At 39.7% G+C, this 13,020-nt stretch overlaps 1 protein-coding gene across 1 annotated transcript in view; it reads left to right on the plus strand.

Moving 5' to 3' along the window:
- SEMA3D (semaphorin 3D) overlaps positions 1–13,020 on the plus strand; it is a 1,474,119-nt gene that overhangs the window by 534,239 nt on the left and 926,860 nt on the right. Inside the window, exon 4 of the mRNA XM_044088351.1 lies at positions 12,055–12,117. Within this exon, the coding sequence (XP_043944286.1) occupies positions 12,055–12,117 (63 nt within the window). The remainder of the gene's footprint in view (positions 1–12,054; positions 12,118–13,020) is intronic.

The raw sequence follows: 13,020 nt of genomic DNA on the forward strand, positions 1-13,020 counted from the left end.
TTGAGAACTAATCCAACCTTTTTACCTAAGGTCGCTTCAAAGAACAATCTAAATCAATCCATTGATCTCCCTGTATTTTTTCCTAACTATTCAGATAGAGCTGAACAAAAGCTTCATTATCTTGATGTCCACCGTCAACTTAGATATTATTTGGACAGAACAAAAAAATTTAGAAAATCTGATCAACTTTTTGTTTCCTATGTGGATAATAAAAAAGGCCTTCCTGTTTCTAAAGTGACCTTGTCCAGATGGCTTTCTTCGGTCATCTCTGAAATTTATACGCTCAGGGGAAAACAGCTGTGCTCAAAACCTAAAGCACATTCAACTAGGAGCTTAGCTACTTCTACAGCTTTTCAAGCTAGACTTCCTTTGGACACTATTTGTGCAGCGGCCACTTGGGCTACTCCTCACACTTTTGTTTCCCATTACAAATTGGACTTGGCCTCCAGGGACAGAGCCAGTTTTGGCTCTACAGTCCTCAAGAGTTTGTTCCATTGAGCCACCCAGGATAGAGGTGCTAGGGACGCGGTCCCATCAAGCAAGAATGAAGGCGAGATTGTCAACTTAACATTAAGAAGTTATGTACCTACCATAACGTTCCATGTTAGTTGTCTTCTCGCCGTCTTTCTTGCGACCCTCCCTCCTTCCCCCTGGCCTGGACAGACCTTGTATAAGAAACTGTTATGCTGAAGACCATTCAGACCTGGTCCTTCTTCCATCTGTAAGTTTTCTTTCTTCCTTTGGGAAGTATTTTATGCTTGGTGCTATTGCTCTTTGTCAGCAAACGAGATCTGGGTACTTACCGCCTTGCATCATGGGATATGGGGCTGCCTCGAGCTGGTAAAAGTGACTCTCGAGCTTAGCAAGTGCCGAGTCGGAGCCGAGGGATCGGCTCCGAACCCATCAAGCAAGAAAGAAGGCGAGAGAAGACAACTAACATGGAACGTTATGGTAGGTACATAACTTCTTATTATCTACTCTTGTTTTTGTTGCTTTTTTGGGTGCCAACAACTGATTGCCAGCTGCTCCAAGGTCCCATCCTCTTCTTCTGGGTCTGCTGGAATAGACTTATTATTTCCTTGCTAGTTCTCACCCATGCTCATGGCCATAGATGAGAATGAAGAACCTTGTGCAGCATGACTCTGCGGCATGAGAGTGTTTATGCTGCTAGCTCCCTACCACATCATGCTCCTGTCATGTTCCCAGGAGCTGGCATGCAGCAGGCTCCTTTGGTATGTCAGCCTCATATCCATGTGCTCCTCAGCTGTGAGACTTGCTCCCATACAGTACAAAACACCTTTGCAAGTGCCAAGCTTCTACCAGAGGTCTTGCACTGGAGCTCCTGAGAGTTCCCCATTTCCCCAGGATGAGCAAACCCATCCTCCCTCCAGTATCACATGGTCAAGCAGCTAATTGTAACTGTGTCTCCTGGCGGCCATAGTCAGTGCTTTATACCTCTGTGATTCTGGCATACCTGTTAACCTGTAAGTACAAGAAATCTGGACAAAGCCAAAAATAATGGAGAGAGAAGGAGACAGAGACAGATTTTAAATATTGCACTTATAAACTTAGAAAGCTGCTAGAGTAATATGTTTGCATTAGTGTGCATTTTCTGAAGGCCATAAAATGTGATGTATATCAGTATTTAATGTGCAATGATTTTCCAAAAAAACAAAATCTTATTGAGAGCAGACAAAAAATATGAGGAAAAAATCAAGACATTGTGCCGAAATGTGGAGAGGTGAGAGGTATATCCTCTCATGCAGCTTGAACTTTAAATTGTCATTATCTTGCATGAAATGGAAACTGTTGGTTGATTGACATTTGACTAGTGAGGTAATAGTCACGTTGGCATTCCACAGTAAAATAAGACCTAGGACATCTCTTGATGCATATCACAGAACACCTCAGAGTACTACCCAAGTTATGCATTAGGGGATCCTCCTTGGAATACTCCATGGAATTCTGCAGGACATAACACATGAAACACAGTGTGGATGCCTGCCTGTAATGCAGTGAGATGTGGTATAGCTCCCATTTATGTTTTCTGCTCCATTCATTGTGTGCGTATCCCACGGCATTCGGTGATGTATACCTTTGCAAGTAGTAATGTGCGGCCTAGGTGAGAGTTTCTCCTTTCATTGCACTGTACTGTTGTCTGATTGACAGTTTATCCAGAGCATGTACTGAATGCCATATCTTTTCCTGATGTCAGTATAGGAACTATGTTATAGTACACATTAAATTGTTTTCCATGACTCTGATACTTTTTAACTTTTTCAGTGTTGCATACGTATGTGTTTGGTTTTTGTGTTATACATGGTCCTCAGTAGTTTTAAATGAACAGTAACAAATGTATACAGTTCATAAAAAGTTGATCAGTGGGCTATTATTCACAGATGTATGCTTAATTGTAGCACACCAGCCAAAATCTACACAAATGTGTATAATAACACATACGCAGCATACTGCAGCACATGAGAACTGACCTCTCAACTGTCCTTATTTTAGAGGAATATTCCTATTTAAAGTTCTGATTTAATCCAGCTCATGATGTTCCTGTTTTTTGGAGATATGCCCTTATTTTCAGGCTTGATTTACTCCATCAGACTACATGACCAACATACTAGTGGAAAGGATAATTTATGGAAAGAAGAAACACATTTACAACTCCCCTTTTCTGAAGAAAAAATGGTTCATCCTCAGCCTTCTTGTTGCTGTCATCTTCTTATCAAATTTCCAGATTACCGAATGTCATATTATGCAGGACATAGTATGCATCAAACATCCAAAAGGCTTTCTTGAGTATGAAAACCTTTGTGGCATTAGAGCTGACCAAACAGCAGAAATGCATCTGTAGGTGCATATGGATATATGTATACCCTCTACTGCTCCAGAAAATTTTCATAGGCAGCATACTGAGGGAAAACCATCTGTAGAGGGGGGTTATTTCTTTCACTGTGTCAGTGACCATTGTGTATTTGTCTTTGTGTTATAGCAGACAATCCAAAAGCTGCTGCAGGATACATCTGCCTGAGATATGCCTCTTATGTGATTTGTGGCTCTATGGAATGTTATTGTGGCCAGGAGAGCCACAGCAGTTATGACTCTGGTTTTCAAAGATACTGGCCTACCTCTTAGACCTATCTTATTCACCAACTGATATAATTGAGATATCTCATCCAACATCTGGCTGTTTAAGTTCATATAGATCCTGTCCATCTGCAGCTACCTTATCAGCCCAGCAGACATGATTTGCATCATGAAGTGGCCCCTAGTGCGACAACACTGTTCTGCTGGAAGCTTTGATAAGCTTTCTTGCACAGACAGCATCAGTGGAAAAATTACTTTTTATATGTGGCACATTATTCATCTTTAGTAATGAAATTTGTGATAAAGTCCACTATTCTTGGCTTCCAAATGTACACCCTTGGCCACTTCCTTTTATTTCATGTACACATTGTACACTATTCATGTGTTTCATGAATCTTGTGATTCATGATTCATGAAATACACGATTCTTTATATACACAAATGGTGCACAATGAATCACATGATTCATGAATCGTGTTATTTTAGAGTCACCTGGTGGTAGGCTTATTTGCGTACTGTTTTGTACCCATTCTGTCCATTGTATACTAGAGTTCTGCAGTTCCTGTAGCTGTGTTTATGAGTATTTTTTTCCAGTCTGTAAGTGGATCTGCAGGTCTGGTGTTTCCCCTGCTTTGTCCTGATGTCTCTCACAACATGGACACATCCATCCCTTTTAACAGTCTCTAATTTTACAGGAAGCTGTTATATCTTATACTTGCTAAGAGCCTCATAACTAATAGGCCATTTCAATCACTGAATAATGCCCACACATTAAAATTTCATACCTTTTAAGACTTAGCTGATATCCTCCAATTATCCCTATTGTATTGTTCTGGCATAAAACACTAGTAAGCTGTGTGACAATGCTAAAGGAACAAGGATTGAATCATGCCTTTATGATACACTGTGTAGAATATCCCTGGTCTGTCATGTTCCCCCATCCTACAACTTTCCAGCTGCAAAACTTTGTAATATTAGCTTTTGGCATGCCTTTAGGTTACCCTATAAAGAGTATCCCAGGTAATTAATGTTCCCATAGTATCATGTCTTTTGTGCTGCAAATGTATGTTCTGTTAGTTAAGAGCCTTTTAAGAATGATTATCCCTGGTGTCTAGTGTTCCTGTGTCCCATGTCTTTTGTCTTGCAAAACTTTATTCTGTTAGCTGTCATGTTCCTTTAAGGCATGATATAAAGAGCTGTCCCTGTTGTCTAGTGTCTTTCCCCAGTGTTGAAGGATTTGGCTGTTACTCTAGTGCAGTGTGGAAGTCCGATAGCCCTTTCACACACAAACACAAACTCAAACATTCACACACACACACACACACACACACACACACACACACACACACACACACACACACACACACACACTCTCAAGCACAGACACACACACACACGCTCAAACACACACACACACACACACACACACACACATACAAACACACACATGCGCGCACACATGCACTCATACATTACAACACTCATACCTATACATGCACTCACATATGCAACCACACACATTCTGTTAAACTCCCCAATGTGACTGATGAAAATGAGCATTCAGTTGTGTCATTAGCACAGGTAGCCAATTTACCTTATACAGCAGAGCGATTCTCTTAATCACTCAACTGGGTAAAGGCCTTACTGCAGGCATTTCTGGGAGATTACATGGCTAATTAGCATAGGCTGCCACCCGAGTATGCCTCATTAGCATTTGCAGTAGATCACAGATACAGCTCACTTCAGTGCTACACCTCTTCGTGTTGCAGCTGTATGGCAGAGCTGTGCGTGAATCAGAAATGGTTACTTTGAAATGTACACCAGGCGTGAACATCATGGCAACCTTTCTGAATTTATCCCATTGTTTGCGTCAGGGCTTTTCTCTGATGGATTCCTTTTAGTACTATGTGTGCCAGCACAGAGACTTTTCCAGGGTTTCTTTAGGTATATTAGACATACCTCATAAATTTACACTTGCCCCAGAATTAGTTCTATTTATACTGAATTTTTTTGAATTCTTAGTAGTCCTAATGTTACCCATCATGGCTTGCACAGTTCTCTATGTACACGAAATGGGAAACCATAAAGGCCATCTTTTAAAATCAAACATATTTAAGAGAACATTACAGTCCTGAGTAGAACCTTGCTCTGAGCATAATTTGACCTGGACGTTAACCTGTGTCACATTTCAGGGTTAACTTAAAAAACTGAATAGGTGGCAGTCAGTCGTATTGTAATGTAATGTAAATTAATTCATAATTATAATACAAAACTACCAAGTTCATAATATACTGAGAGCAGCACATGAAAAGCGAACAGCCAGACTAGGAAAATGTTTGGCAAATCAGAAGGACTGGACACTCCTATAGAAAGATTAAACTTTTGCTCACCCAGAATGAACAGTGAATCTAACAGGAGAAAGGAAAGCATTCAGTGATTTTACATCTCATGACAAAAGTTATAGCTGTTGTGGCATCCCAGGTACTCATTCCTCTTTACAAGTCAGTGGTAAGACTTGTGATCAAAAGATGGATATTCTTTATACAGCTTTCCATAAACACCTGAGGAATTAGAAGAGTAGTAGTATTTTATCAAAAGAATAACTGAAATAGGGGACAAAGTGGCAAAAATCATCTGAGTAGGTCTCCATATTTTAATGCCTCATATGCTACTCAATATTTATAAATAACCTTTTGTTGTGGTGGTACTTTCATTGAGTTTTTAATGCATTCTCATTTCTGTTGTATTATTTGAAACACTATTCCAAATCAACAGTGCACATGAGGCTTATATAGTGTATGGTTATCTACTGCCTAAAATAAAGAGGCAATACCGGCAAGAAAATTGATAGATTTGTAACGTAGAGCTTACCACTGTATTTGTAATATTGCTTTGTTCATAGGTATTTTGACGGCAGGTATGTCTATAGATGACTGAACATAAACAACTTGAAGTCCAGTTAAAACAGGGAGGACCTTTCATATCCATGCTACCTTTCATGTGAGAGCTACTCACAATGGGGTGGGCAGAGACTCAAGACTTTGTTATGCCCTGGCAAATCACCTATCAATAATGCTAGGCCATACTGCTATGTTGATATCTACCTGGGTTTGAGCTCTTTCCGATGAGCAAAACAGAATCAGTGATTTAAGGATGGTGTTCTTTTAGGGTGAATCCTGTTTACCCCACCACAAGATGGCCATGCATTGGAAAGGGTGGCTTCCCATCCTGGTGACATCAGAGCTTTATAAAGCACTCAAGTTTATTTCTAGACTGTTGGAGGCAACTTATAATTCTAGAGGCCTTAATTACTGCATCTGTCACATACAATGCATTCCCCTTATAAAATGCGCATTCTTTCTTTGTTTGAAATTAACATTGCTAGATACCAGGGGACTGACTGTGGCTTAAAGGGGGAGTGACACAATGTCCTTTAGTTGGTAGGCACATGTGAGCATCAGTAGTGCTGCCATCACTGCATGTCACTTGCCCTGTTAAGGAAACTAACTGCCTGCCAGTAAAAGACAACTCTCCTGCCTGTCATCTGATCCCTATTGGGTTCTTGTTTACTTGTTCTTGTGCCAGGATGTTGACTTCCATTCTACCTGGAGTGCCCACCTGTCAAAGTTATGCTCTAGGTGTACTCACAGAGAGGGAGAATGAATGGAGATGTGAGGATAAGCAGAAAGGACAACCATGAGTCAAGTGGGGAATGGGGGCACACATTTTTAAATCTGAAAACAGTTAAATGCCTGACTAGATTTGCATATGAGCTTGTTTTGAGAATGATTTTCACATACTTCATGCAGTAGTTTGCCAAATGCACATACCTCACTCCATTTATACTATAAGCCTTCTCTTTAAACAAATCTATTACCAGCATTTGATGTGCTTAACAATTAAGTATAGCATCCACTAAAGAAGAAAAACAGTTCCACTCCTTCCTCCCTAAACCAGTTCAAGTGCAAATTGGACAATTGGATGGGAAACAGGAAATTCATCCCTGGTTCGGCACCTATGTCTCTAATGGACACACAGGTAACCTGTAAATGGTTCATCTCCCAGGCCGATGGTTACACTTATGTAGGGTATCAAAGTCAGAGATTTGGGATGCAAAGCTAGGCTTAAAAAGGCTCTTGTGATCGTTGGCCTATTAAACATCTATAAACCTATGAACAAGTAATGTTGTGACAACACAGCGAGGTGGCTAAAACACTATCTAATATAATCAAAAGACATTGGAAGATGACATAAATAACCTCAGACCTTTTGTTTTGTACTCCATCCTCCTTTTTTAATGTTAGCTTGAATTAGGAGTCTTAGGGTTCCATTGAAAGATAGAAGGTACTGTAATTTTCCATATTACATTCTGCTTTTAGGTCCTTTTAGGTCATTATACCAGATCTGGCTGTGATTTTACTCGTAGACTGTACATAACCCTGCATATGTGATGTTCATCATATTGATCACTGTTGCAGTAGCCTTAGCTATATGGGTTATATCATGCCAAGGATATAACAAACGGCCAGCTTCCAAAACATCAGGGCACCTTCCATGCAAATTGTCAGTCAGCTCAAGCTGACTAAAAAGAAGGCTTTGCGCGCTAAACATTTCAGAGCTTTTCTGCTGCTGAAAAGTACACTTCTGTGATGCTTTTGAGGATCAGTGATCAACGTCTGCTGTTCCCTTGCTGGGCAGATAATTTCTCTTTGGGGGGAAAAACTTCCAATTTTAAAAATTTGTTGTATAACACTTTCTTGTTCAGGAAAGTTATTTTAAAGCTAGGAGTTTGTGTTTTAATGGATTATCACAAGACTGCATTATTCTTTTAAACAAGAGCTGTTTTTTTTTCAATCAGTTTAAAAGTAGTTTAAATGTGAGCTGTTTTTTTTCTGTCAGTTTAAACATTTGTTTAAGGTTCATAGGTTCATAGGTTCATAGGTTGGTACTAGGCTATCAGCCCTAGGGCCTATACAAGCCTAGCCATAACAATTCCCTGGCTATTTCTTCCCACATTATTTACTTTCCTGGACCCCTGTCTAGCAGGGCGACTGACGTGATCCCTGGGGTGAATTTCCTTTCTCCCCTCCAATCATCAAGGTTCCTCTTGAAGAGGTCCAAAGAGGCACTCTGCTTGACATGTATGGGCAATCTATTCCAGAGTCTGGGGAGTCTCTGGGTCAGGAACCTATCCCTCCAGCATGTTTTGTTATTGTGATGACAAGGTTTAGATCCCTGGAGCGTGTAGCTCTGAGGGATTGGGATTTCTTTAAGTGTAGCATGTCCAACAGCTCTGGGTTTGACATGGCCTTGTATGTTAGGCAGAGATCGCCTCTCAGTAGACGATATGCGACAGAGTATAGCTGGAGTTTTTTAAGGCAGTCAGAGATGCTTGGTGCCAGAGCCATGGGCTCAAGCTCAATGCCAAGAAATGTATTGTTATCCCCTTTGGGAAAAAACATGTATCCATGAATTACCATATAGGTGGCAGTACACTAAACACAGAAAGTGTGATAAGAGACTTAGGGACACAGGTGGACAGTGGTCTCACCTTCGATAACCACATCGCCACAACAGTCAGGAAATCCTTCTATGTGGCACACCTCATCACGAAGGGCTTTTCATCCAGAAAAAAGGAGGTCACTGTCCCACTGTACTCATCCCTCATTAGACCCATTATAGAATACAACGCCCCATTTGGTATGTACCTCTCAAGACATCTGCAACAACTGGAAAGGCCTCAGAAATACCTCACTAAAAGAATCACTGAGTGGCGCAGAGCCACTTAGTGGGCACGAATCCTGAGGTGAGGCTATGATTAAACATGACACTTAGGTGAGGTGCCAGTTCACAAACCCAAACTGGGTGGGGTCCAGTGTTTGAAGGTTGCCAATGTCTTTGTTTATAAGTTTCATGATAATATGCTCCATGGCCTTGCAGATAAGGCTTGTCAGACTGATGGGACGGTAGTTTCCGTGATCCAAGGTGGATCCCCCCTTGTGGATTGGGATAACTGTAGCTCTGCGCCACTCAGTGATTCTTTTAGTGAGGTATTTCTGAGGCCTTTTCAGTTGTTGCAGATGTCTTGAGAGGTACATACCAAATGGAGCGTTGTATTCTATAATGGGTCTAATGAGGGATGAGTACAGTGGGACAATGACCTCCTTTTTTCTGGATGAAAAGCCCTTCATGTTGAGGTGTGCCACATAGAAGGATTTCCTGACTGTTGTGGCGATGTGGTTATCGAAGGTGAGACCACTGTCCACCTGTGTCCCTAAGTCTCTTATCACACTTTCTGTGTTTAGTGTACTGCCACCTATATGGTAATTCATGGATACATGTTTTTTCCCAAAGGGGGTAACAATACATTTCTTGGCATTGAGCTTGAGCCCATGGCTCTGGCACCAAGCATCTGTTTCTGTAAGGCCCTTTTGTAGAGTATCCACATCATTTGGGGATTCAATAATGGCTCCCAGTTTGCAGTCATCTGCAAACTTTGTTAGCCAGAGTCCCTTAGTGTTGACCTGTAGTTCAGAGAAGTAGATGCCAAACAAGAGCGGCCCCAGGACTGAACCCTGAGGTACTCCACTTGTCACTTGTCTGGAGCTGGATTTGGAGTCGGCTACTTTTACAGTGTGGGTTCTATCAGTAAGCCATTTAGCAACCCATTGGGTGACATAAGGATTAATGCCCAACTTAGTACGTTTATCTATGATTCCAGAGTGGGGGATGGTGTCAAAGGCCTTGGCAAGGTCTAGATAGGCTGTGTGGACCACCTTACCCTTGTCCATGGCTCTGGAGACTGATTCAAAGAAGTCAATCAGGTTCAGGAGACAAGATCGGCCCTTCACAAACCCAAACTGGGTGGGGTCCAGTGTTTGACGGTTGCCAATGTCTTTGTTTATAAGTTCCATGATAATACGTTCCATGGCCTTGCAGATAAGGCTTGTCAGACTGATGGGACGATAGTTTCCGGGATCCAAGGTGGATCCCCCCTTGTGGATTGGGATAACTGTAGCTTTGCGCCACTCAGTGGGCACGAAACCTGAGGTGAGGCTATGATTAAACATGACACTTAGGTGAGGTGCCAGTTCATATTGTAGTTCATGTAGTACACAGCCCGGGATGTCATCTGGTCCTATGGATGCTGTATTCTTGACTTTAGAGAGTGCGTTTTGTACCTGTGTGGCCGTTATTACTGGAATTTGGCAATCTTCTGGTATTGAGATGGGCCATTTAGGGGGTGAGAGGGGGGTGAAGTTGGCACTGAATCGATCATTGAACTATCTGAAAACATTGTTCTCTATGTGTACTGGTGCACCTGTTTATAATATTAGAAGTGTCCTCTGTTAATAACCATGGTAGATTCATCAGTGGCATCCTTTCGTTATTCAGATTGTTCAAGTATTTTTTTTTCCTTACCATAGTGTCTCCATTACAAAAAATATTACTTTCAACTAAAGAAACACACTTACTGCTTAGAGGTTGCAGTTTCTCTGTCATGTCTGTGCAAGAGGCAACTTGACTGTAATAATGGGGATTAAGATCAGTGCCGGGTAGTAAGCTCTATTCAGTACCCTATATTTATTCTTGTCATGTGTACAGGTATCAGTATCCAAAACTGTGACTGCATATAACTTTCGCTAAGTTTTTTTTTTCATTCATAGAATAATGGTCACTTGATTGGTTTCTTTTTTTTTTTTTTATTTAATTATTTATTAATATATTCTTTTACTATTTATTTCCTTTCTCACCACTTATGATTAAAATATTTTAATAAAAAGATTATCAGATTATAAGAGCCCCTCTCATGGCAAGAGAGTTAGTTGTAAAGTAAGAACATAATCTACATGGAAAACCTAATTTGTCATGTGTTAGGGAGCATACAGTAGCTAATGAGCATGTTTACATGGTAAGTGGGTCCCCAATGAGAAGTTGAAAAAAAAACACTGACAGTAAGGTGGATGAGTCAACGTGCCCACCAAAATTCATGGTGGCAATGCTAGAAAAGCATTTATGCATGAGGTACCCCTGCAACCACCCATGTGGAAGAATTTGCTCTCCTATACTTTAATAAATACACACACACACATACATATATTTATATATATATATATATATATATATATATATATATATATACTATTCCTACAATTGTGCAACTATAAGAAAGGGGAAGTGAGAAAAAGTAGTCATAGTGCTGTTGTCCCACAGTACAGCAAATTAATATGAACTGTTTCTAGGATCTATTAGTTATGGGAATTGAGATCGCAAAGATTATTGTAGGATATACTGTCCCACTCTCCAAAGGTAAATGGTATCAATATGCCTTGCTAAGAATAATATTGGTAACAGGTGACTGTGTATCAGAAACTGTTAGAATACATGCTAGACTCCAAAGAAGGCAGCTATTACCAGACAGTGATTCACAGGTATTAAGATGTCTAAGAAGAAGAAAAATCTATTGATACAATTGTGATACCTCAGTAATTATGTCCAGATATCTATGGAACTCAAAAGGCCCACAAAAGGATTTATTCCACGTTATTTAATAATGCAGAATCACTATGAGGGTTTAGATTTGATGCAGTCCTTAACACAGTGCACATGGACTTGGTATTCTGTGAAGGTAACATGCAGTATATAAATGCTATAACCTTAAACCTTAAAAAGGGTTTTATGTACTTGTTTAATTTGAATGAGATAGTTTTTACGCAGTGAATACTTATATTGTCAGTAGACATTACATTTAAAAGTAATTGTGTATGTGATTAGTTTATATGTATTGAAACAATTTTATATGAAACAACCCTTTTGACTTGTTAAGCACCATTGCAAAATAAAGTTGTACCTAGCTTGTCCATTTTCTGGACACAAATAAAATTGTTAAGAATATGTCTGATGCTTCCTTTTGCTTTAAAATACAGGTTAATAAGAACATTTTCTATTTTCTATTTGCAGATTTACTGGCCTGCATCAAAAGATAGAGTTGAACTATGTAAACTGGCTGGGAAAAATCCAAATGTAAGTGCTTGTTATTTACTACAAAATAAAATGAATGGCTTTGTCTCATCCTGCTCTCTCAGTTTTATAACATACCTACACTGCTTCTTTTTAATGTATTCTCTTCTAAATGGTATAGGCCAAAAACAATTAATTTAACTTAAGTTCAAGTATGATATTAAGTCTTGTTCTTAAAGTCTGCTTTTTGTTAACATTGTATTTCATTGTGCAATATATTTCAACAGTTGGAATGTAGAGTGTACTGACCGATGGTCTTCAGCTGTTGCACTTTGTAAAACTGACTGTTGTTTTCTTGGAGTTGTACTCTGTGTTTAATACGTAACCTTTTCTTACTGGACTGGTTGTAGAATTACTAGAAGAAACATTAAATTTATCACAATATTATATTTTTAAGTATTTTCTTGCAGCATCAGAACAGAGAACATTGTTACGTTCCAATTTACAAGAGTATGACCCTAGTTTAGTATCCAGTTAAAGCCAAGTATCATACTATTTATCTAAGAATTTGCACCCTTTTGCGGGTTGCTGTATATGTGGCTTGCTAACTATGCAGATGACTATAAAATAAAAATAGCTGTTACATCCACTTGTGACAGCAGGAAATCAAATGACTACCTGGCAAGCATTAGGGAGTGGTTGAAAAAGCAAGTTAGTAGTTCAGCACATCAAAATACAAATACATGTTTTTGAGAAATGCTTGATAGAGAGTAACACCTTATTTAGTCCACCATCGAACAAGTGAGTGTGTTTAGTACAGTAGAGAGTCGATTAGCCAAACTAATTGGGGCCAAGGGTAGTTTGGATAATCATACTATTCTCATAATCAAATATATATTGAATTGGATAAAAAAAAAAAAAAAACTTGTTTTTTCTGCATTCAGGGCAGTTTTTAAGCCATTCACC

Source organism: Protopterus annectens, chromosome 11.part0 (genome assembly GCF_019279795.1).
Source record: "Protopterus annectens isolate FY-2018-M chromosome 11.part0, PAN1.0, whole genome shotgun sequence".
NCBI classification, from domain to species: Eukaryota; Metazoa; Chordata; order Ceratodontiformes; family Protopteridae; genus Protopterus; species Protopterus annectens.